This window comes from Protopterus annectens, chromosome 1.part0 (genome assembly GCF_019279795.1).
Source record: "Protopterus annectens isolate FY-2018-M chromosome 1.part0, PAN1.0, whole genome shotgun sequence".
NCBI classification, from domain to species: Eukaryota; Metazoa; Chordata; order Ceratodontiformes; family Protopteridae; genus Protopterus; species Protopterus annectens.
In genome coordinates, this window is record NC_056725.1 from 1719182136 (window position 1) to 1719204040 (window position 21905).

At 38.8% G+C, this 21905-nt stretch overlaps 1 protein-coding gene across 1 annotated transcript in view; it reads right to left on the reverse strand.

Moving 5' to 3' along the window:
* ADGB (androglobin) overlaps positions 1–21905 on the reverse strand; it is a 4124629-nt gene that overhangs the window by 3333024 nt on the left and 769700 nt on the right. The window contains exon 6 of the mRNA XM_044074542.1: positions 15078–15217. Within this exon, the coding sequence (XP_043930477.1) occupies positions 15078–15217 (140 nt within the window). The remainder of the gene's footprint in view (positions 1–15077; positions 15218–21905) is intronic.

A 21905-nucleotide genomic window follows, 5' to 3' on the forward strand; every position in this document is an offset into this window, starting at 1 on the left:
GCAAATGGATAAAAAAAAAACTAAGTCACTTTACCGAAGCTGGCAGTTTCTCTGATGCCTTGCTGTTTGCCATTGCAACTGCTTTCAGTGTCTATTTGCTAGCAGTAAGTATTCCTTCTTAGTCTCCTCAGTATTTTCTCTTTCACACTTCTTCCTGATTTTGTTCTTTCTTCTGATAACTTCCTGGACTGTTGAATTCCACCAGTACCTTTCCTTATGTTTCCACCAGCACATTTACTTATGTTATTTCCCTACCTAGAGTAAACATGTATCTGTTCTATAATTGTGTAAGACATTTCTCTGTGTGGAAGATTTTTCAGTCCATATATCTCTAGTTAATCACTGTATATTAATCAGCTCAGACAAAAGTAGTAGAAGTAGCAAACTTAAACTCGTCTTAAGTAAAAATATATAAATAAATAAAAAATATATAATTGTACAGAATTACTAAGTATTCAAAAGTAATCCAAGCAAGGCAGGCAGTCTGCTTCCAGTCAAAAATCCTTTATTAAGTACACAGAAAAGTGATCCAAGTAAAACAAAAATAGAGTAATAGTTTCCTCACAAGCTTTCTAAATATATATATATATATATATATATATATATATATATATACTTTTTATCAGGCAAGGGAGTGGTTTATTGTGCTTTAAAACAAAGTGTTATTGGTACACATGTTAAATTAACATCCCTTCCCCCATCAGTGTGACATTCGAGCTGGCCCTGCCCTATTTAGTAGCTGTCATAATAATATAACCCTTATGTACTTTAAATAAAATTTATAATGATGTGGTACCTCTTATTTAACCAGATTATTAAGCAGATTATTACGTCTGTGATTTTATCCAAGACAATATACTACATGGCTGGAAATATATCAACCTTAGTCCATTTGGCAATCAAAAAATATTTATTTATTTATTTATTTATTTATTTATTTATTTATTTATTTATTTATTTTATTTTATTTTATTTTACATTTGTTGACCGGGCTAGTCTAACTGGATGCATGTCCATTTTCAGTAGAGGCCCAGGGAGAAAATCTCCAAGCAGCAACAATGACAAAGAAATACAATAAAGTATAATTAAAATAAAATAAAATTTTAACATTATTTTAACAATATTAACATTAAAAGGTAGAGTTATACAGAGTTATTTAGCAAATTTAGGCTAGAATCAAATACTATGAGTAAAATCAAAAATTAAAACAGAAGATAGATAAAGTAAAGAATTTTTCTTTTTGAGAAAGAGCAGGAGGGGGCAAGATACATACACACTTTGCATGTAAAAAATCAATTGTAAAAATCATATTCTACTTTCATAACCTATTGTTAACAAAGATCGCTTTCATCCTTTTAGATTTCTTCAGGTCACTCATGCATCCTGACATACACTTTGGATTATCACAGTATCAAAAATATTATTGGAGAAAACTGGGACATTGTTACAGGAAACCCTTCTGTGATTAACATCTTAGGTGAAGCAGCATCCTTTGTTTATAGGAAGACCAGGAACATTAGAAGCTTTGTTGAATTTAAACCTATACCATATGAGAGAAACACTAAAAGATTTGAAACTAATTGTACATTTTGTATATTTATACAGCAAGGTGATAGTTTTTATTGCCCTTATTTAAAGAAAATCATTAAGACCAGTGCAGGGGACGAATGTAACACTACAAAAGTAATTTGCAGGCCACAGTGCAATGAATGTGATGTATTCTATGTGGGCAAGACTGTAAATAAACCCAAGTGTAGGATTTCATGTCATCTGTCAGAAATCCACTCTGGATGTAAAAATAATGCACTAGCCAAATACCTTTCTCTTCATAAAAGACACACAGGTTTTAAGTTCCAGATCCAGGATCGCATAGACATGGGTGATCTTGAAGGATACATCCCGAATATTCTAGAGAAACACGAACTCATGTGGCAGTTAAAGCTGAACTCTTTTAGGAAGCCTGGACTAAACTACTACTGTTCAGTTAAAAGTGCACTTGAACCTAGAAAATTGCCACATTGTTTACATGACTAATTTTATTTTATTTTATACTACCAGTTGGTTTTAAATACCATTCTAAATCAGTTGTAATTTAAGTGCATATTTTGTTTCCATCATCATACATTTTTTCTTATTATTTTTTCTTTTTCTGGTTCTGCTTTTTCCACTTTATTCAAAATGAAGTGTAATAACAATAACACTTGTTTAGTGGGTTGTTTTGAGACTTCGGGGATACCACAGAAACTACTGGGGTTTATTTTATTCTATAACTGTCACACATTCTGTTTTGAGATTCTGCCATCTTCATCTCCACCTACTTCCTCTTTTTCATGAGGTGTTATAGCCCAGATTATTACCTTTAACTCTTAGGATTTTGCTCCATTCAAATTCCAGTACCATTGAGTCTTCTCTATACACTGTTTCAGTTGACTATAGCCACCAGTGGTTTATGCTGCAGACTGACAAGTTTACTGGGGATAGCTCTGCTATCTCTTGATTCCACCCCAACACTGTTTCATTACTTGGATGATGTCTACCTGAGTTATATGTTGACAACCTTTGAGTTGGATTCTATGACTGTCTTTTTGGTGAGCCATGTGTTGACCTCCATCAATCCTTTTGCCAGACAGAAGTCTAAAATGGCCTCTCCTTCCTTGCTCCTGTTACTTCTACCCATGTGGACCCAGGCAGTCCTCATATCTGGTTATGTCCTAATATTTTGACCCCTTCTTGTCCCACTTTGTCTAGTAGGAACTGCAACTGCTGACTGAATGCAATTCTTTATTTCCCATCAAAACCCTTCTTTGGGCCATACCTTGAGATTATGAATACCGCCATATCTTTACAATGGAGTTTGACTGCTAGCCCTCTTTGCATTTTATCTGAACATGCATGCATACATATATGTGTGTATGTGTGCATACTGTGAGTTCCATACACTAGATCAAATTTTCCCTAATTCAAAATAGTGCATAGAATGCTCACTGCAGCAAAAGTGCACTTAATCGAAAGTGCACTTACGCGAAGTTCAGTACAATGAACGGGTGTTGTAATGAACTTCCATGCAGTACTCACAGACCTTAGGGTTAGGGCACAGGTCATAGTAAGGGGATAGTCCTACGGGCTATCCCCTTACCATGACCCGTGCCCTAACCCTAAGGTCTGTGACGACTGCAGCACAGTGAAGGACATAGCAATGTCCTCCACTATGGTGCGATAGTCACAAACCTTAGGGTTAGGGCATGGGTTAGGGTAAGGTGATAGCTTTACTAACTATGCCCTTACCCTAATCCGTGCTCTAACCCTAAGGTTCGTAATTATCGCACCATAGTGGAGGACATAGCTTGTTTTTCATGTCCTCCACTGTGTTGAGGTGTTTTCGGTGGAGTGCACTTATGCAAAAGTTCACTTTCATTAAAGTGAACTTTTGCAGAAGTGAGGCTTCCTATTACAAGTTCGAAGTAGTGAACTTTTGTTCTTGTAATAGGAATCTGTATACTGTATATCTATAAATATATATATTTATACACACACACACACACACACACAAACATATATATATATATATATATATATAAATAAAAACAGACATATATACATATAAAGGGAGAGAGATGCTGCTTATTTAGTCCAGTCCTGTCTCATTCTCCTTTCCCATGGCTACTGCAAAAAGTACAGTTCTGTAAACTTACCATAACAGTAGATGCTGAAATGATCACTGCTGCAGTAACCTAAACCATATGGATTATATATTGCCTAAGATATAACATTCAGACAGCTTCCAATGTTTCAGAGCAATGGCCACATGCCCAAACCATTAGTCATGTTGAGCAGAAATGACTAAAAAGACAGGTTTGAGTGCAAAGCCCATCAGAGCTTTCATGTCAACTGAGAGAAGGAGGTTAAGCCCTCAGAGGACATTGATAGGAAAAGAAGAAACTAAATGTCCACACACTGGCATAAGAAAGGGAGGGAGGGGGATACCTATAGCAGCAGCGATCATTCAAAAATCTACTATTATGGTAAGTTTACTCACATAACTGTACTGTGTTCTTCAGATTGATCATTGCTGCAGTAACCTAAGCTACATGGGTCGATTACCTTAGCTTAGAGTAACTGGGAAGTGGACGGGAAGGGTTCGGGATCCGTTGGAAAATGGTCCTAGCAAAACCTGTCCTAACCTGGAAAAGAAATCTAATTTGTACTGCTTTGTAAAAGAATGCAGAGAGGACCACATTGTTGCTTCTAGAATACTTCTACAGTCCATCCTTTTCAAAAAAGCCAAAGGTGAAGCCAAGGTCCTAGTAGACTAAGCCTTGACCATGCCTGGAAATAGTTTTGTTGAGGTGGAAATAAAAGATAATAGTTTGAGGCAAACTTTAGAAATTGTCTGCTTTGACACAGGTTGTCCCTTCTTCTTACTTCACAAAAATGAACAAATGATCAGAAGTTTTGAAAATTTTGTTCTATGAAAATAGTACCCGTGTTGTTTGTGTACATCCAAGATGTGAAGTATCCTTTCTCCCCCATTTATAGGCTGAAGAAAGAACAAATTGAGATGGATAGACTGGTTTAAAGTAAACACAAATTACACTTTAGGCATAAAAGAAGTTCTCAAAGAAACACTGTATCTGTGAAAAATGAGATAAAGTTAACCTACCATAAGAGCTTGTAACTCAGATACTCTTCTTACAGAGGTCAGAGCAATTAGCAAAACAGTTTTCCATGTTAAGAACCTGTAGTCAGCAAAATGAGCTGATTCAAATGGAGCCAGTGTTAGCTTTTCTAACACAAAATTAAGATCCCAAGGAGGGGACATAGTTTTTCTGGGAAGCCTCTAATCTAGTACCCCTTTCAAAAACATTTTCACATGAGAATGAATTGGAAGAGGAAGATCCATGGGGAGACATGCTGAAATGATGGAAGAAAATTGAACCTTTACATAGGAATAAGACAGGCCATAGGACAGTGACTCATGCAAATACTGTTAAACCAGAGGAACACTAGCCCTGAAAGGGTATTGGTTGTTTTCTTCTCATCAACTAGAAAACTTTTTACATTTGCTTATATATGATCTGCTAGTTGCATGCTTTCTTGCCTTCATTAGTACCTGCTGTATGTCCTCAGAAAACAGGTACATAAAAGATATTAAAACCCTATAATTCAGGCAATCAGTTTTAGTTTGAAATCGGGATGTATGAATACCCCTGATCTTGTGTGAGTAATTCCAGTATGTGAGAAAGCTTGTGGTAATTGCAGCTGGCCAATTCCAAAAGAAGGGAGAACCACTGTTGCCTGGGCCAGAAGGAAGCCACCACAATGATCTTTGGGGATCCTTCATATCTTCAGAAGTACCCTGGATATCAGTGGAAAGTGTGGAAAAACATACTGGAACATTCCATCCGAGGTAAAGAAAAGACATGTGTCTTCCAGTACTTGCATGAAGTCCTGAAACAGAATGCTTTCAGTTGATTATTTTGAGAGGAGACAGAAAGGTCTACCTGAAGAATTCTCCAAAGATGGATCAAGTCTGGGAAGACCCCCTGATTCTGTTTCCACTCATGAGGGTCTGCCTTGGACCTTCTTAGCTTATTTGCCATACAGTTTTGTTCTGATGAAATGTAAGATACTTGTAGAGTGACACTGTGTTGTAAAGCTATATCCCATTCTAACATGGATAGTCTGCAAAGAAGGTAAGATGTGGTTCCCGCTTGCTTGTTTATGCAGCACATCACTGTAGTAATGTCTGTAGCTACTTGAAGAGGTCTTGGGGACTTCAGATGATTTACAAATTGAGAGCCTTTATAAAAGCTAGCATCTTTTTAATGTCCGTGTGTTTTGCTCTGTCTTGGTTGTCCCAGAGACTATGCACTAGTCTCCTTATTACTGCTCCCCAGGCAAAGTCTGTGGTGTCTGTAGTGACCACCTGCTTTAGGAGCAGGAAGGGGTAATGGGATTCAGAGAAATCTGATTTCACAAGCAAGTGATGCCCTTTTCACAAATCCAACAAATGGAATTCAAAAAGACAATAGTTGTTGATGCTGGGATCAAAGAAATTTCAGATACCATTGCATCTTTCTCATGGAATCTTGCAAGACGTATCATGGGAGTCATGGACACCATGATACACAGAATCCAGAGGTATTTACTCTCTGAGACTGAAGTTTGATTGGAAAACCACTGGAAAAGATCTAAATACAGATCTGTGTTTTTCCCCCTTTGGAAGAAAGGGTCTTTGTACTGAGGCTTCTAATAGGCATCCCAGAAACTGAATTCTGTGTGTTGGAGTCAAAGATTTTTGTCTGTTCTCTAGGATTCTCTGCCAATGTAGAGATTACTTACCCAGGTGGGAGACTACTGACACTTTGAAAAAGACTCATGATAAGCAAGTTGTGTAAATATGGAAAATGTGGATACGCTGTAGCTTGTAGTGGGCTATAAGAAGAGACAGACACTTTGTGAACACTCTTGGAGCAATGGATAGCCCCCAAGGGTAAGGCAGAGAACGGATAATGTGATTCAGATACACAAAACCTTAAAAAATACCTGAAAGCTGGATAAACAGTAATATGATTATGTGCATCTTTTAAATCTAAGGTTACTAGAAAACTCAAATGAGAAAAAAGGGGTAACAGGTTGTGAGGTAAAAGCATTTTGAACTTGGGCACTATCACAAACTGATTTAGGGATGACAGAACCACAACAGATCTCCAAGAATTTTCTTTCTTTGGCACTAAAACATTCTTGAGTAAAATCCTTTCCCCAACTGGGAAGGAGGAATAGCTTCCATTAACTACTGAGACAGAATATGTTGCAGAACTGGAGGAAAGATAAGGGTTTGGTCTGTTGGATGAGGAGGAATCTCCTCCCATTGCAGTTTTATCATAGACAGATAATATTTAGCACCCACTTGTCTGAAAATGAAAGTTATGTACTTAACCATAACCTTAGATCCATGTCATCTGATCTTTGTCCAGTTCAAACATGGGTTGCTGGATGTCAGCACCAATTCTGAAACTTCTTCAGATCCAGAGTTCTGACTACTCCCCACCCATATTTTCTGGTACTCTATCTTAGCTACTCAGACTGAGTTTGGCCCCCTCCCCTGTCAGAAACTGGAAAATCCTACACAAGGAAACCCCGGATTAGATAGTCCCAAGTTGTTGTGGAAAAATGGGTACAGTCTCACGTGACTGTGCACAGGCAGGGAATAAGAGGTCTACTCCACCATTTCAAAGCCACAGGTGACACTCTGGAAGGGGGCAGGAGGGAGGGAGTCTGAATCAAAGGAAAATCAGACAACATAGATCTAAAATTATGGTAAGTAGATAACTTTCATATCCAATGTTGTCTATTTTTGTCCATTTCAAACATATGAGACAGAATCCCAAGCTGTCAAACTGGGTGATATCAAGCAAAGACATTCCTAAGTATAGTGGTACCAAAGAAGGAAAGCAGGAATGTGACTTGGATTGTAAATCCACTTTATATAGTGAGACATAAATGTGTGTACCATAGACCAAGTGGCCACAGCACATACATCATCAAGGGACAGTACCTTATTGAAGGCTTCTGAGGTAGAAACTCCTTGGTTGAATGAGCCTTAGATTTACATGGTAAGGGTAAAGTCTTCTTATGATAGACAAAGGAAATACAATCTGACAACAATCCCAAACTTTGGTTTTGAAAATGAAATGAACAGTCAATAGACTTTTCTGAATTATTTTGTTCTGTGAATGTAGAATCTGAGTGGTCTGTGGAAATCTAAAACATGCAACATGTATTCTCCTTTGTTTGAATATTTGGGGAAAATACTGGTAGGTTTATGGTCTGGCTTAGGTTTATTTCAGATGCAAAAATGTGATCTGCTTTTTTGAGAATTGGTTCCACCACATCAGGGTCCTTCCAAGCCGGTTCAGCCATAAGGTCAATAAGGGGAGTAATAGATGATACCACCCAGAATAATGTTAGGCCAGAACCAAAAACATCCAAGAACACTGACATGTCATGGGAAGGATTTTGGGATGAACAACCCTTCTCTGCTTCATCCGTTCCATTATATTACCAAAGGGGACATCTTCAAATTGTGAGCCCTCCCCTTCCTCTAAGTCAGTGTCTTCAGTGAATGACTCTGGAGAAGATTCTATGTGCTTCTTTTTGCAAGTCCATTTTCTGTGACGTCCTTCTAGGGAATATCAGAGGGCTATGAATCAGATGGGGAACTGACAAAGCAGACCTCCTCAGAAGCCTTTGGAACTGACTGCCTCTCTCTGACAAGATGATGAAGGGAGGAAGCAAATCTCTGCTAGGGCTTGGATGGAGCTGCACTGGTTGGAGACACCTTATCCTTGGAAACTGACAAAACTCTTTTGAAGGCCTCAAAGGCCAAAGCTGAAATAGGTACAGAGGATCCCCTTTGATCTGGGGATGAAAGTGAACACTTGGCACCAACAGCTCTTAGCCCCAAAGTTGATCTCAGATCTGAGCTATCTCATGCCAAAGCTCTGAGAGGGAGAAACAGCTCCAATAATTTCAGTGTACCCCCCTGCCCAGAGCTTGACACTGATACTTTGGATCCAAGTCTCCTCTTGATTCAATGACACTGGTGTCAAAAGAGATAGGAAAGCAGTCAACACTAAAGTCATTAACAACTCAGGTGCCAACAAAAGATCCTCTGGGTCCATTCGGATCCAATAACACTGGACCCAAATGGTGAACCGGTACAGAGTCAGTGAGTGGGGGGATATGTTAGGCAGTACTAGGTACCTTCCTAGGGGGTGGTACCAGAAAAACCTCAAGCTGGATATACGTCCCCTAAACCTTTCTCATCATCCTGTTGACATCTTGCTCTGTGAGACCCAGAGATGAATGAATAGACAAGGCCACCGATGGTCATTTGCAGTACCTCCTCTTTTGAACAATGGGGGTATGCAATCTGAGACTCATGGGTTCTGGAGTGTGCTCTTGGAGTTGGAAATCATAGCCACTGAGCCATCAGATCCAATTTGTGAGCACATTTTGAGTCAAGCCCAAGTGGTCAGCTCTGTTTTTGCAGGAGAATTGTTCTTTTCTTTCTCACTTTTGCTTTTTCCTTATCTGAGTGCTTGTCCTTTTCTTTCTCCTGACCTTTATCTTTAGACTTAGTTTTGTCTTTCTTCTTAGTAGGGTAAGAAGAAGAGTTTGAAGGTGTAGCCCCTTTTTGTGCTGGAAGAAGCCCCTTCAGAACTAACTTGTCCCTTCTAGTTTGAACAGGCCTTGCAGTGAAGGAAGCACAAGGCCAATTTACATCCAAATGGGCAGCACCCAAGCAATAAACAAACTTAAGAGTGTGGATTCTGAGCTGGGAGCTTATGTCTGCACTCTGAATATTTTTTAAACCCATATGATTCAGTCATCTTAAAGTCTGAAGAGAAAAAATAAACCTGTAAGTCCTAAAAGAAAACCTAGTTATAAATCTATACACACACATGCTCACTACTAACTGAAACAGGCAATTGTTTGACATAATGGAACTGAGCGAGTATTATGAAGGGCTTTTATTGGTCACAATGGATGTGAACAGTTTATTTACATGTATTCCAAATGAGCATGGACTAGCGGCTATAAGTGAACTGGTGGATGTTGATCTTTTATGTATCCTTCTTGAGTTAGTGCTAGAGAATAATGTCTTTATATATGTGAATAAGCACTAGTGGAAGAAATGGGGGGTAGCCATGGGCACCCTCTGTGCAAACACCTATGCAAACCTCGTTTTTGCACAATAGGAAGAGCAATGGTTTGCAGATGGGAGAAATAGATGGAAAAGGCAATTGCTATTCTATAATAGAGTTGTGGATGATGTTTTCCTTCTATGGGAAGGGAACAAAGCTATGGTAAATTAGTTTGTCGACTTCTTACTGAGTACAACCACATTTCTGAAATTTGATGTTGTCATCAGTTAAAGAGATTGAGTACCTAGATGTGAAGGTACATCTGGGACCAACAGGCATTGATATTGCATTGTACAGGAAACCTATGTGGTGCAACCATATGTTGCACTTCACCAGTATGCATCCTAGGCATATTTTCAGGAACATAGCGGATAGTCAAACGATATGTATCTGGAAGTTATGCACTAAAGAGGTAACTTTCCCGAAGGAACATAAAGAACTACTAAAAAACTTTGAATAGAGAAGTTATACTGAAAAAGCCACTAGGATGAATGCTGTAAAAGTAAGTGAGTTCAGATCTACCAAAGGGAGACCTTACTATTCTAAGTATCAAAAATATGAGCAAACAAGTCCCACAGTACCAGCTACAAATAAAGTAAGATGCACATTAACTTATATCACTGATAACAAGATATGTGATGTTGTTAAAAGGTATTGGCCAGTATTGACATCTGATTTCAAAATAAAATAAATTGTTGGTGACAACCGCAGCTTTGCTTTCAGAAATGAGAAAAATCTGAAAAGGCTGTTATGCCACAAGCATGATATCAATAAAGGAGCAAGCAATGTTGCATATACATGTAGAGACACTTGGAAATGTAGCTGCTGCAAGGCTTGCAATTTGATTAATACAAGCAACGTTTTCAAACATCTGAAAACAGGAAAATGCTATAGCTTATGAAGTCGGGCCACTTGTACCACCAAAAATGTAATCTATATTGCTACATGCTCTCTTTGCTCAGCCTATTACATAGGCAAAAAAACAGAATGCTAAAAGAGCGTATCCTATGGCATTTATCTGATATAAGGAATAAAGTAGATAGAAATGCCCTCTATTCACACGTGAGGCTTAATAACACACATTCGTTCAAGTTTATGGTCATCTCTATTGTAAAAGAAACATCAAGAGGAGGTGACTTACAGCACAAAATGGAGGTAGAAGAACTCAAATGGATAACAGACCTAAGGGCAGACTACCCTCCAGACTTGAATGGAATGGTACCGTTGAAACTAATTCTGAAAGAACATGATCTAAATGGGAGGAGATAGTAATATTACTGGCCCAAACTAAGGGAGTATTCATTTGAGTGACAGCTACTATGGGGAATGCTTCATATGAATGATAACTATTATGAGGAAGTGATGCAAATTGAAGGAGTGGTCCTTTGAGTGACAACTTCTGCATGAGGAAGTGATGCAATGGTTTAAAAAGATTGTGACTGGTCTATCTAAGCTTTTATACATTCAATTTTAGGCTCAGTAAACAGGATCTGAAGAAGGCTAAGGCCGAAAATGCTTGTCCTGCTACTTATTTTATTGGCGTTGTTGCATTAAAATTTTTATGTGAATTCTGTGCTCTGTTCATGGTGGTACATTCAAGTGTTTGTTTTTAAAGTCATTCATGGAGAACAAGAGACCCGACTGGTTAACAGATTGCTGTGTCAGTGATCTGATTGGTCAAGACCGCTGTCTTCTGCGGTACAGTATTGAAGCAATTACTGTACTGCACAGTAGAATGGGCAAATTATATTGCGGCTTACTAGCATCTAGGTGACAGTAGGAGGTCTGGCAGAGGTCTGAATGTTCTGGAAAGAGTGGAAAATATTCGTGGGTGATGCCTGTAGTACAGAAATGTGAAGTGAAGCTTAAAAAGAGGTGAGTTTAACATTTTTTTTTTGTAGGGAGCAGTCTACTATACTGTACTGTAGTGTAGTGTATGAACATAGTTACTATTATTATTATGTTTAAGATGTTTTTTTTATTTGGAAGTGTTTAGAAAGTGTTTTATATGCAAAGAAAAGTAAAATAAATACTAAACTGAGGCAAAAATTTGACTAAGTGACATTTAACAAGAACCATATGTACTTGTTTCAACTTGCACACACATTTGACTAAAGGACAGACTAAAAAACGGATCTTGTCCTTAACCCGAGGACTGCCTGTACTCTCAAAACTTACATATCACACAGATCAGCCACAATGAAAGGTTTAAATATATTTAATAATAAATAATAAAAGAACAAGACAATACTAAATTTATATTCACAGAGACATCAGGGTTCAAAACTATAGGAAATATTTAAAATAACATCGGAGTACAGACTCACACAAATAAAGAAAAACAAAATCTAAACTAAGCTTTGCTATACTCCTGACTGTATCAAAGAGAGTTACTTTACCCTAAAAACTTACTAATAGAGCAAGGCAGATGTGGTAAATGGTTCTTGTTGTCAGCTCCAAGACAGAATGTAGAATGCTTTGCCTCACTCAGAGACTTCTCAAAATAATATCTAAAATATTACTTTTGGGATAGCTTGCAGAATGACATAATTTATGGTCATCTGACTTCTAGTTCCCAGGCAAAAAACCCATTGCTGAAGCAGTCAGTATTTAGCATCTACCTGCAAAAATACTCATACAAGGCCTTTTTCTCAGATCTTTGGCAGGTGCTGGAAGTCATAAAATAATGGCAGTCCTCCATGCTTCCAAAGTAGCAATTAGTTCACCCAAAAGACAATACAGAAAGCTTCCTAGTACAGACTTTGTGTCTCTAGCTGCATTAAAATCTGTCAGATAGACTCTTTATGGCCTAGCCTATAAAGTCATTTAATTTCAGATATTCTTCTAAAGTTTGCTAGACTGAGGTTAACCCTCCAGTTTCCTCTGTTAACATATACATTTAAACATTTACAATAGTGTATGAGCATTTCTGTTCTCTTCTAGTATGGCACACTGTGGATACATTTTAAGCACATCCACTTTACAAATACCTTTTCAACACAAGCATCTGTACAGAGCATTTTGATATACATAAGACATACATTTGTAACACAAGCATTTTATATAAATTAGTTTGATATTCACAAATGACATAATTATTTACAAAATTCCAGCTAGCTGTGCTTGCAGCACCTCCTTTTGTCATACTGGAAAACATTGTATCTATTATTTTAACAGTAAAGCTCTATTCATGAGAGAGGGAGAGAGAAAAACTCTCTTGATAGCATGAGGAAATCAGCTATGATCAAAAAGGATGCAACGCACTAAGGAGAAACTTCAGGAAGCAAATGAGATCTGAGCAGCTAAGGTGGAGACCAGGGAATTATGGGTATAGAAGGAGTCAGAGCTTGGGATGTGAAGAAGCTTCAGAGTCAATGCCGAGGTTGGATCCACTTGGATCTGATAACCCATATGTTTGAAACAGACAGAAATAGACAACATTGGATCAATCTGTTGCCAACAGAAATGGATATTCAGACTTTCTCGAAGGGATAAGAAAATGTTTGGGGGGGCAATGTCCCTAATATTGTCATTCTGTCTTATTTGACTGTCCTTTGCTCAGGGGGGCTGCTTCCTTTTTGCAAGCTCCCTGCCACTGTTTTTTAAACATCTGTTTACCAGCTTTCTGTTGTGACTGTTCATTTTGGAGAGCAGACAAGGAGGTCTGAAAAATCTGAGAGATTCCCTGAATTAGCTTACTTCTCTCATAGTCCAAAACAGAAATCTATATCCAAAGGAGAAAACAAACGTTCTTTTGGCATCTTATGGGATGTTCTAAGAACACAGCCAGGCAAACATTCTCAAAACAGTACCAGTAGCAACAGTCCTAGAAGCAGTATGTACAGTGTCACAAATGCACTTCAAACAATGAATGAGTGACCTGAAAACTAAATTAAGCTAAACTACACAAAGCAGATTTTTTCCTCACAAGAGGAAACTACTACCAAACATTTCTCATACTTTCAGTTAATCAGAGTAAACTTAAACATATGAGCCTGACAATTCAGAATTCTAAAAATCTAAGTTTCAGAAGCATACATTTTTTCCTAAATGTATCAGTACACTGCATCCTTATCAGAAGGAGGACTGATAAGCATTGACAAAATGCTAGGCAGTAGCTGGATTAACTAATACTATATAGCTGCTGGGTCAGGTCTGGGATTAGTGTGTAAAAACTTGAATGACTGAGTAACTTTGTACATTCTATCTGATTTCTTAGGAGCAGCAGGTTGGCTGTCAGGGAATACACAGGCTGCGAAAACCACACCCTGCAATGCTGACAGCACAGTGGGGATTCGGTGGGGTTGGGCTAGGTTAGGGTTCTGGAAATTCCAGTTATAGAAAATCATAATATTTATTTTCTAAGGGACTGAGAAATCTCAGTGTTCTCCCACTGGAAAGAATGTCTCATCCTGGAAACAGTCTCATAGAAAGATAATCCATCATACTACCCTCTTCAATGCCTGAATCAGAAACCTGAGAAAAAAGACTGTATCTGTCCCTTCATATTCCCCCACAGATTCCAGTTCTTGAACCTCTTTACAGAAGGAGGAATCCCTTTTCCTTCTACCGGAAAACCACCTTAAAGAAGGGCCACTAGCCTGCAGAAGACCCTGAGGCAAGACCAATAAATTACTCCTGTCTAGAGAAAATGGTGAAGCAGAAATCAAGCATGTTATGTTTCGGGAAGCAAGCAAAACATTTATATGTTTTAGTAAATGAAAAATTTCTGGGCATCTTACATATCATTTTTTAAACATTGTCCTGAGAACTGCATTTATTTCTAAAACTTAACTTTAAAGAAATATATTAATATGTTTGAAATACATCAGATGGGGTCAAAATATTTAAGAGGGGCTATTCAACAAGCAGAATATGGCACAGTGGTGCAGCAGATAGTGTTGTTGCCTCACAGCAAGAGGTCCCTCGCTTTGATTCTCAGCTAGGGTGCCTTCTGTGTGGAGTCTGCATATCCTCCCTGTGTTCACGTGGGTTTCTTCGGGGTGCTCCATTTTCCTCCCACATTTCAAAAGACTGGACAATAGGTGAGTGCGTGGTACAGAAGAACTAAAGTAGCAGAGTTAGCTACTCAGCAGTGTAAACCTTGGCTCTAGATGATTATCACTGTTAAAGTGACACCACAACCCAATGTGCAAAAATGGGAAAGGAGGTTGTGGATGAATGGATTAAACAAGCAATGCCTCAGACATTTTAGCACCTAGAAATAAACTCATGCAGCACACTGGCTGAAACTCTAAGGTCAGCACATTCTTCTTACAGTCTTCTCTGCTCACTTTTGTATACTGTTATTACTTATGAAGGTTTTTTTTTTGCACCACCTGTAATACAGCTAAAGCTGGAACTTACTCTAACATCGCAAGTTTAATTATAGCTTTGCTCAGCAGCATTGGCCACATCTCTCCTTCACAAGTTGTTACTGGAAGTAATAAATTATTGTGTTCATCAAAAGGGAAAGTGTCATCCACAGTGATCTTTCTCCAGCAACCCTGTAAATTAAAAAAATAAAAGAAAATGAAATGGCTGTCGCTAGAAGTCTATACATTTTGAAAATTTTTTGCAGAAATTTCTTCTAAGATTTCAGAAAGAGTTCAGATATTGTGAAACCTTACTAAATAAACAAAGTTACCAAAAATGAAGTTTATAAATATAATTGACAGTCATCATGACAGATACCCTTCTCTTCTACTAATTAAAAGGACTATCAGAGTATAACTCAAGTAGCCTCTGGTTATATTTCTAGACACCATAACTATATCAAACGTTACTGTATTGTTTTGCCCCAATTGCCAGAAAATGCCATAATGTTTCTTATTTTACATCTGCAAAACCTATTGTATTATCAACTGCAATATGTAATTAGTGTCAATTACAAAATAAATATAAAATTTAACAGTTCCTACAATAATACTGTCTGCCTCATCACAAACTTGAATGAGGAAGAAGTCTGTCTTTACATTAACATGTACTCCATTTTACTTAATAAATGTAACATCTCTCTAACTTTGTTTACGTCTTTCCCTATATCTTTTGTAATACATGGAATGTGCCTCAAACTCAAGAAAAACACAGCCTTGTTACAGTAAATTTCTTATTTAAGAACCTAGGCATAACAAACTTTTTATAGCAGGGCTCATAGGTATGAATCTTGTTATTAGTAAGGCCTGCACTACCAGACAGATGACAGCCACACAAAACTGCATTGAAAACATAAGGACAGCACTGAAAGCAGTAAAAGGTGCCACACACAAAAACAAAGGTGTGCCCCAGCAAACTGTATCCATCCATCCCCAACCCTTTTCCCATTTTTACACATGTGGTTGGGGTATCACTTCACCAGTGACAATCATCTCGACCCAAGGTTTACACCACTGAGTGGCTAGCCCTACTGCTGTAGTTCATCCATACTACTCACTTGCACAAACACTTGCTCTTAGGGCCAATTAAGAGTGTCCAATTCACCTGATGCATATCTTTGGAGTGTGGGTGGAAACTGGATCACCCGGAGGAAACCCACGTAACCATACTGAGGACATACAGACTCCGCACAGAAGACACTCTAGCCAAGAATCGAACCGGAGAACCTCTTCCTGTGAGGTGACAGTGCTAACTGCTGCACCACCATGGCTGCCCTCTAGCAAAGTGCATAACCTTTTTTTAAAAGTATTTCCTAACCAGGACTGCTCTTTGCTTCTAGCTGCCACTTGGTAGTAGTGTGAAGTGTGGCAGCATGCCATATATTTCATGCTGCCACATTTTTTTTAAGTTGTAATACATCAAGGCAGCTAACCTTCCCCGTGTACTACAAACAGCTATGATTACTGTTGAAGCACATTTCTTGAATCCTCTGCAGTTTTTTGCAGTGAGTAATGCCTCCATAAATCAGACTTCTTTACTGCTATAGCGGTGGGAAGAAAACGGTCTGTAGTGCAGACAGTGGTCTCAATGGTGAAGCCACCTACAAATGCAGAAATCTGGGGTTTGGCTAATGCAAATTTGTCATGTGGTCTCCTCCCCTTGAATAGCATGGTAAAGGAGTTTGAAGAATTGCTATACCAAGCTATTTGGGACATGAAGTGACTGTCAAGTTCATACCATACTTTCGTTTTGAAGGTATATACCCATTCACTTCAAAGGAAGGAATGGGGCTGTTAACATGATTGCTGGTAAGTACTTCAAAAAATCCAAGCATGTTTACAGTTGTGTGTGTGTGTGTGTGTGGCGGGGGGGGGGGGCTAGTGCCTATGCAACTAAGTTTCATGAGTTGGGAGGGGGAACACTAGGGCAGTTAGGTCTAACAGCATAATATTCAATTCAGTAGCATGACACTGAGCTATTGCTCAGTGGGCGTATTTAACATGTTTCTAAATCTCAGACTATTGCTATCTCACTATTAGACAGTAAGAGTTACTCAGCTAGCAATTGGGCTGATAATCCTTCTGAATCCTAGAGATAATTTGCTATTTTGATTTATTTTGAGACCTAAAGGATGTACAGTTGTATGAAATTAGTTTTTTTACTTCATTAGATGTTTGCATTTTTTTTACTGCACTTGCTGGCCAGGTAGTCCCACTGGACCCATGACTCTAACAGGGAAGGATACCCTGGGATGGCACACAATCAAAGGGCATTTTTTGTCATTGTAACAAGCAAGTATATAGAGAAGACAGAATTACATTTGTTTGAAGCAAAAGACTATTTAGCTTATCTAGTTTATCATTTAAGTACAGTTAACATTCTACCTCCTCTCCTTCCCTCCTTTTCCCCTCACCCTTTTCTCATCTGTCCTATGTCATCTTGATTGCTTCCACAACCTCTTTCTCAGTCCCCACTCTGTATTCTATTTCAGTACTCCATTACACATTTCCATAATGCCCTATATGAAGGAGTAATTTTACTGATCTAGGTAATAGGTTGTCCATACAATTAAATGCCAATGCACCTTCTCTCAAATGTCTTTACTAAATTTCCCAGTACCTATTAAATACATAGTGTACAATGTAAAAAGAGAAATTTGTAGATACAAGTACTGAAAAAAAGAGTTATGTACTTACCATAACTTGGAATCTGTGCTATCCACTGTCATTATTCATCATGGATGGGTCTTGGATCCGATCTCAGATCGAGCCAGCAAGTGAGCGACAGCTCCTGAGTTCAAGTTCCGCCCCTCCCCTTACTAACTGTTGCCCACAATCCTCAGATCAAGTTTGCTAGATAACTAACCCAGCGGGGACACTGTCCTCACCCAGGAACAACAGAACCAAACCACCATTACTCCAAGAATCCCCTGATCACCAGAAGGAGGGGGGATAGAGGGCGGGAACATGATGAATATTGACACTGGATAGTACAGATTCCAAGTACATAACTCTGTCTGATGCTATCCATGTCATTATTGATCATAGATGGGTTAGAGTCCCCAGCTATCCAAAATCCTGGGAGGTCTCAAGGAAAGACATGTTTGAGCACAGCATAACCAAATGAGGCTCTACACCTAGATACCAAATCCAATTTGAAATGTGTTACAAAGGTATGAGGATTTGGCCAGGTGGCAGCAGCACAAATGTCATCTAAGGATGTCCTAGCCTAAAACACCAAAGACGTAGCCACTGACCTCGTAGAATGAGCTTTAATAGATCTGGAAAGGTCCTGTGATTGCTCTCGTAAATGTGAACTATGAAAGAAACTATGCAACAAGAGACAGATACTTTGAAAATGGCCCTGCCTCTCCTAGCCTGGAAGAAAGCCACAAAAAGCTGATGCGATTTTTGAAAATCCTCAGTCCTTTTTAATTAGAAATGTAACTGTCAATGGAAATCCAGGCAGTGTAGCTGATACTCTCCTTTGTTTGAGAACCTGGGAAAAAAGACAGGAAGCTGGATATACTGATTTAGGTTAGTTTCTGAAGCCACTTTTGGAATGAAGGAAGGAGTGGTTCTAAGGGAACCCCTATCCTTATGAAAGCCCATGAAGGGAGGCTTTATACAAAGAACCTGCAGCTTGGAAACCCTCTTGGCAGAGGAAATCACCACAAAGAAGGCTGTCTTCCATGATAGAAACTTAATATCACATTTTGCAGCAGGTTTGAAAGGGGGTGGTGTCAGCACCAAGGTAAGATCCCAAGGTAAGATCCCAAGGAGGAGACAGGTCTTTGAAGGGAGGCCTAAGCAAGAACACCCCTTACAGAGCCTGGAAGAAAACATGGGACTGTCGTGTAAATGGAAGTTGGAGATAGCTGCCAACTGCAGCTTAATCATTGAGAAACTAGCCCCTTGCTGTAACAGAGAAGACAGGAAGGACAAGATAGCTGAAACCGTTGCTGAAAAGGGATCTATGCCCCTCTGACAAGCCCACATAGAAAACCTCTTCCATTTGCTGGAATAAACCTTTTTAGTGAGAGGTTTCTGAGAAGCCAAAATAATATCCTTCACTGGGGAAGGCAACTTGGTCTGGCTGACAATCATTGGAACTGAAGGCACCAAGTTGTCAGCCTCAGGGATGTCAGATCGGGAGGGGGAAGTCCCCATGGATGGGAAATGAGATCCTGTACTGGATCCAATATCCAAGGTGGATATTTCAGATGAGACCAGAGAAGGGAGAACAACGTCTGATGAGGTCAAAAGGGGGCAATGAGGATGAGGTGGGCCTTCATGCAACAGACTTTCTATAGAAAGTTTGGAATGAGGGGCATTGGGGGATAAGCATAGAGGAGACCAGGTGGCCAAATGTGAATGAGAGCATCCCTGGGTGACTCCCCCAGTGGGGGGAGCAACGCAAAGAATTTGCTGAATTTCTGGTTGGTTGGAGATGCAAACAGATCGCAGCACAGAGATCCCCATTGATCGAAGATCCGACTTGCCACAGACCATTTCAGGGTCCACTCGTGGGGACTCAGGATAGACCTGCTTAGTTTGTCTACTAGCATGCTGGAATTGCCAGGGATATGCATGGCAATAAGAAAGAGGTCCAAGGCCATCGCCCAATCCCAAACTTTCATGTCCTCTCTGTTTTTAATTTCTCCAAGTCTTTTGGGTTTCAAATACCATGAAGGGAATGGACCCCATTCCAAAGTCAATATACGATTAAAGTTCATGAAATTAGTATTGTCTCACTGTTTGATGTTAGCCAAAAGTGCTCTTCGCAGCACCTGCAGTGTGCCCAGTAATTAATCCTTCTGCAATTCATATGGTGTTACATGAATTGGTAGCATATCTAAATACAATTGTAAATTCTTTTTGATAAGACCCACTGCTCCTACTACTATTGGAACTGTCTGGGTATCTTTCTTCCACATGGCTCTCTTTTCTGCCTGCAGATCAAGGTATTTTATGACTTTGTATCTCTCTGTATGCAAGACACAGTAGTCACTAGATGTGGCAATTTCAATGATCAATGCTACTTTTGTCTTCTTTTCTTCGACTACTATATCCGGTTTTCTAGCATCTATCTTTTGAACTGTTGGTATTGGGTGATCCCCCATGATATAAACTTCATCATTTTCTATGATTCTTTGTGGTTCATGTTTCCAGTGTTTTTCAGCCACTTCGATACCATAATGTTTGCACAATCTCCAGTGTAACAGTCTCACCACATTATAATTTCTTTCAGTATGCAGTCCCTCTGCCATTAGTGCATCGCAACCAGCAACAAGGTGTGTGACTGTTTCCAATTCGGTTTTACAAAACCTACATATGTCTGTTTCTCTCACATGTTCAATGGACTTTGTAAACCAGCGTATACTTAGCCCACTATCTTCAGTTGCCAATATTAACCTTTCATTTCTTGATGTGAAATCACCTCTCCTTAACCATTCCTGCATTCCTTCTTGATCAACATGAGGCTCTTCCAGACATTTTCTATACTTGCAACTATATTTATGTTTTTTCCACATTTCTTGCCTTCTCATCTGGTCTTTTACCTTATATTCTTTATTTTGTTTTTTTAGCACATTCAGTTGCTGCCTGTTTTTTATCCACTTCTGGTTTGACTTCCATTCCTGCTTGACATCGATATGCTTCTGCTAAATTAAGCAGAGATGTCATCTTAGATTTATTCTCCTCATGTTTCAAAACTTTCACTACATTTGGATCTTTTGAGGTCAGTAGATATGTGTGGAGTCCCACGATTACAGATCTATACATGTAATCAATTTCAAGGAGGCTCATCCCTCCTTTGGAATGGGGAATATATATAATCTTGGTATACACTGATTTTTATAAATCATTTGGTGAGTATGAAGCATCCTTCTTGTTTTAATATCCAATTCGTCCAACACTTTTTGGGGCCAGTCAATCACTCCAAAATTATAAGTTAGGACAGGAAGAGCAAATTGATTTATGGCTTGGATCTTGTTCCTAGATGTCAATGCTGTTTTCAGGATTAATTTAAGTCTTCTAAAGAATTCCCTACTGAGCTTTATTTGCATTTGTTCATGTTTTATTGCTGATCCTTCATCAATTCCCAAGTATTTATACACTCTCTCTTGCTCAAGTTCTTTTATATCACATTCTTGTCCCAAACTGATGTTTTCCTGGTGCTGCAGTTTTCCTTTTTTAAAAGTTGCATTTGCACATTTATCAAGACCAAATGACATTCCAATATCATCTGAAAAAGTTTTGACAACCTGCAGCTATGTTTTTGGTTCCTTGTCTGATGAGCTATGCAGTTTTAAATCATCAACAAAGAGAAGATGAGAAGTCATTAGACTTTGTTGTTTTCTAGAAGCCAATTTGTAGCCATGGCCTAAGCTGTTAAGTAAACAGCTTAATGGATTAATGGCAAGGCAGAATAGCAACGGTGACAGAGAGTCACGCTGAAATATCCCCCTTTGAATTTTTATCCCTGGGATAATAATCTGTCCTTTATCATGGTTTAATTGCAAAGTGGTCAGCCACTGTTTCATGGTTACTGTAATGTAGTCAATCAGTGTAGGGTGTATCTTATAAGTTTTTAAGCACTCTTTTATCCATGAATGTGGGATACTATCAAATGCTTTTTTGTAGTCAATCCATGCCATACTTAGATTCTTCCTCTTCTTACCGTTCTCCACTATAACTTTGTTTAACAACAAATGATCCTTTGTTCCATATGACTTTCTTTTATTGCCCTTTTGTTCTACTGCCATAATTGAATTTTCTTCTAAATGATTATAAACTCTGTCAGCGTCAATTCCCATGT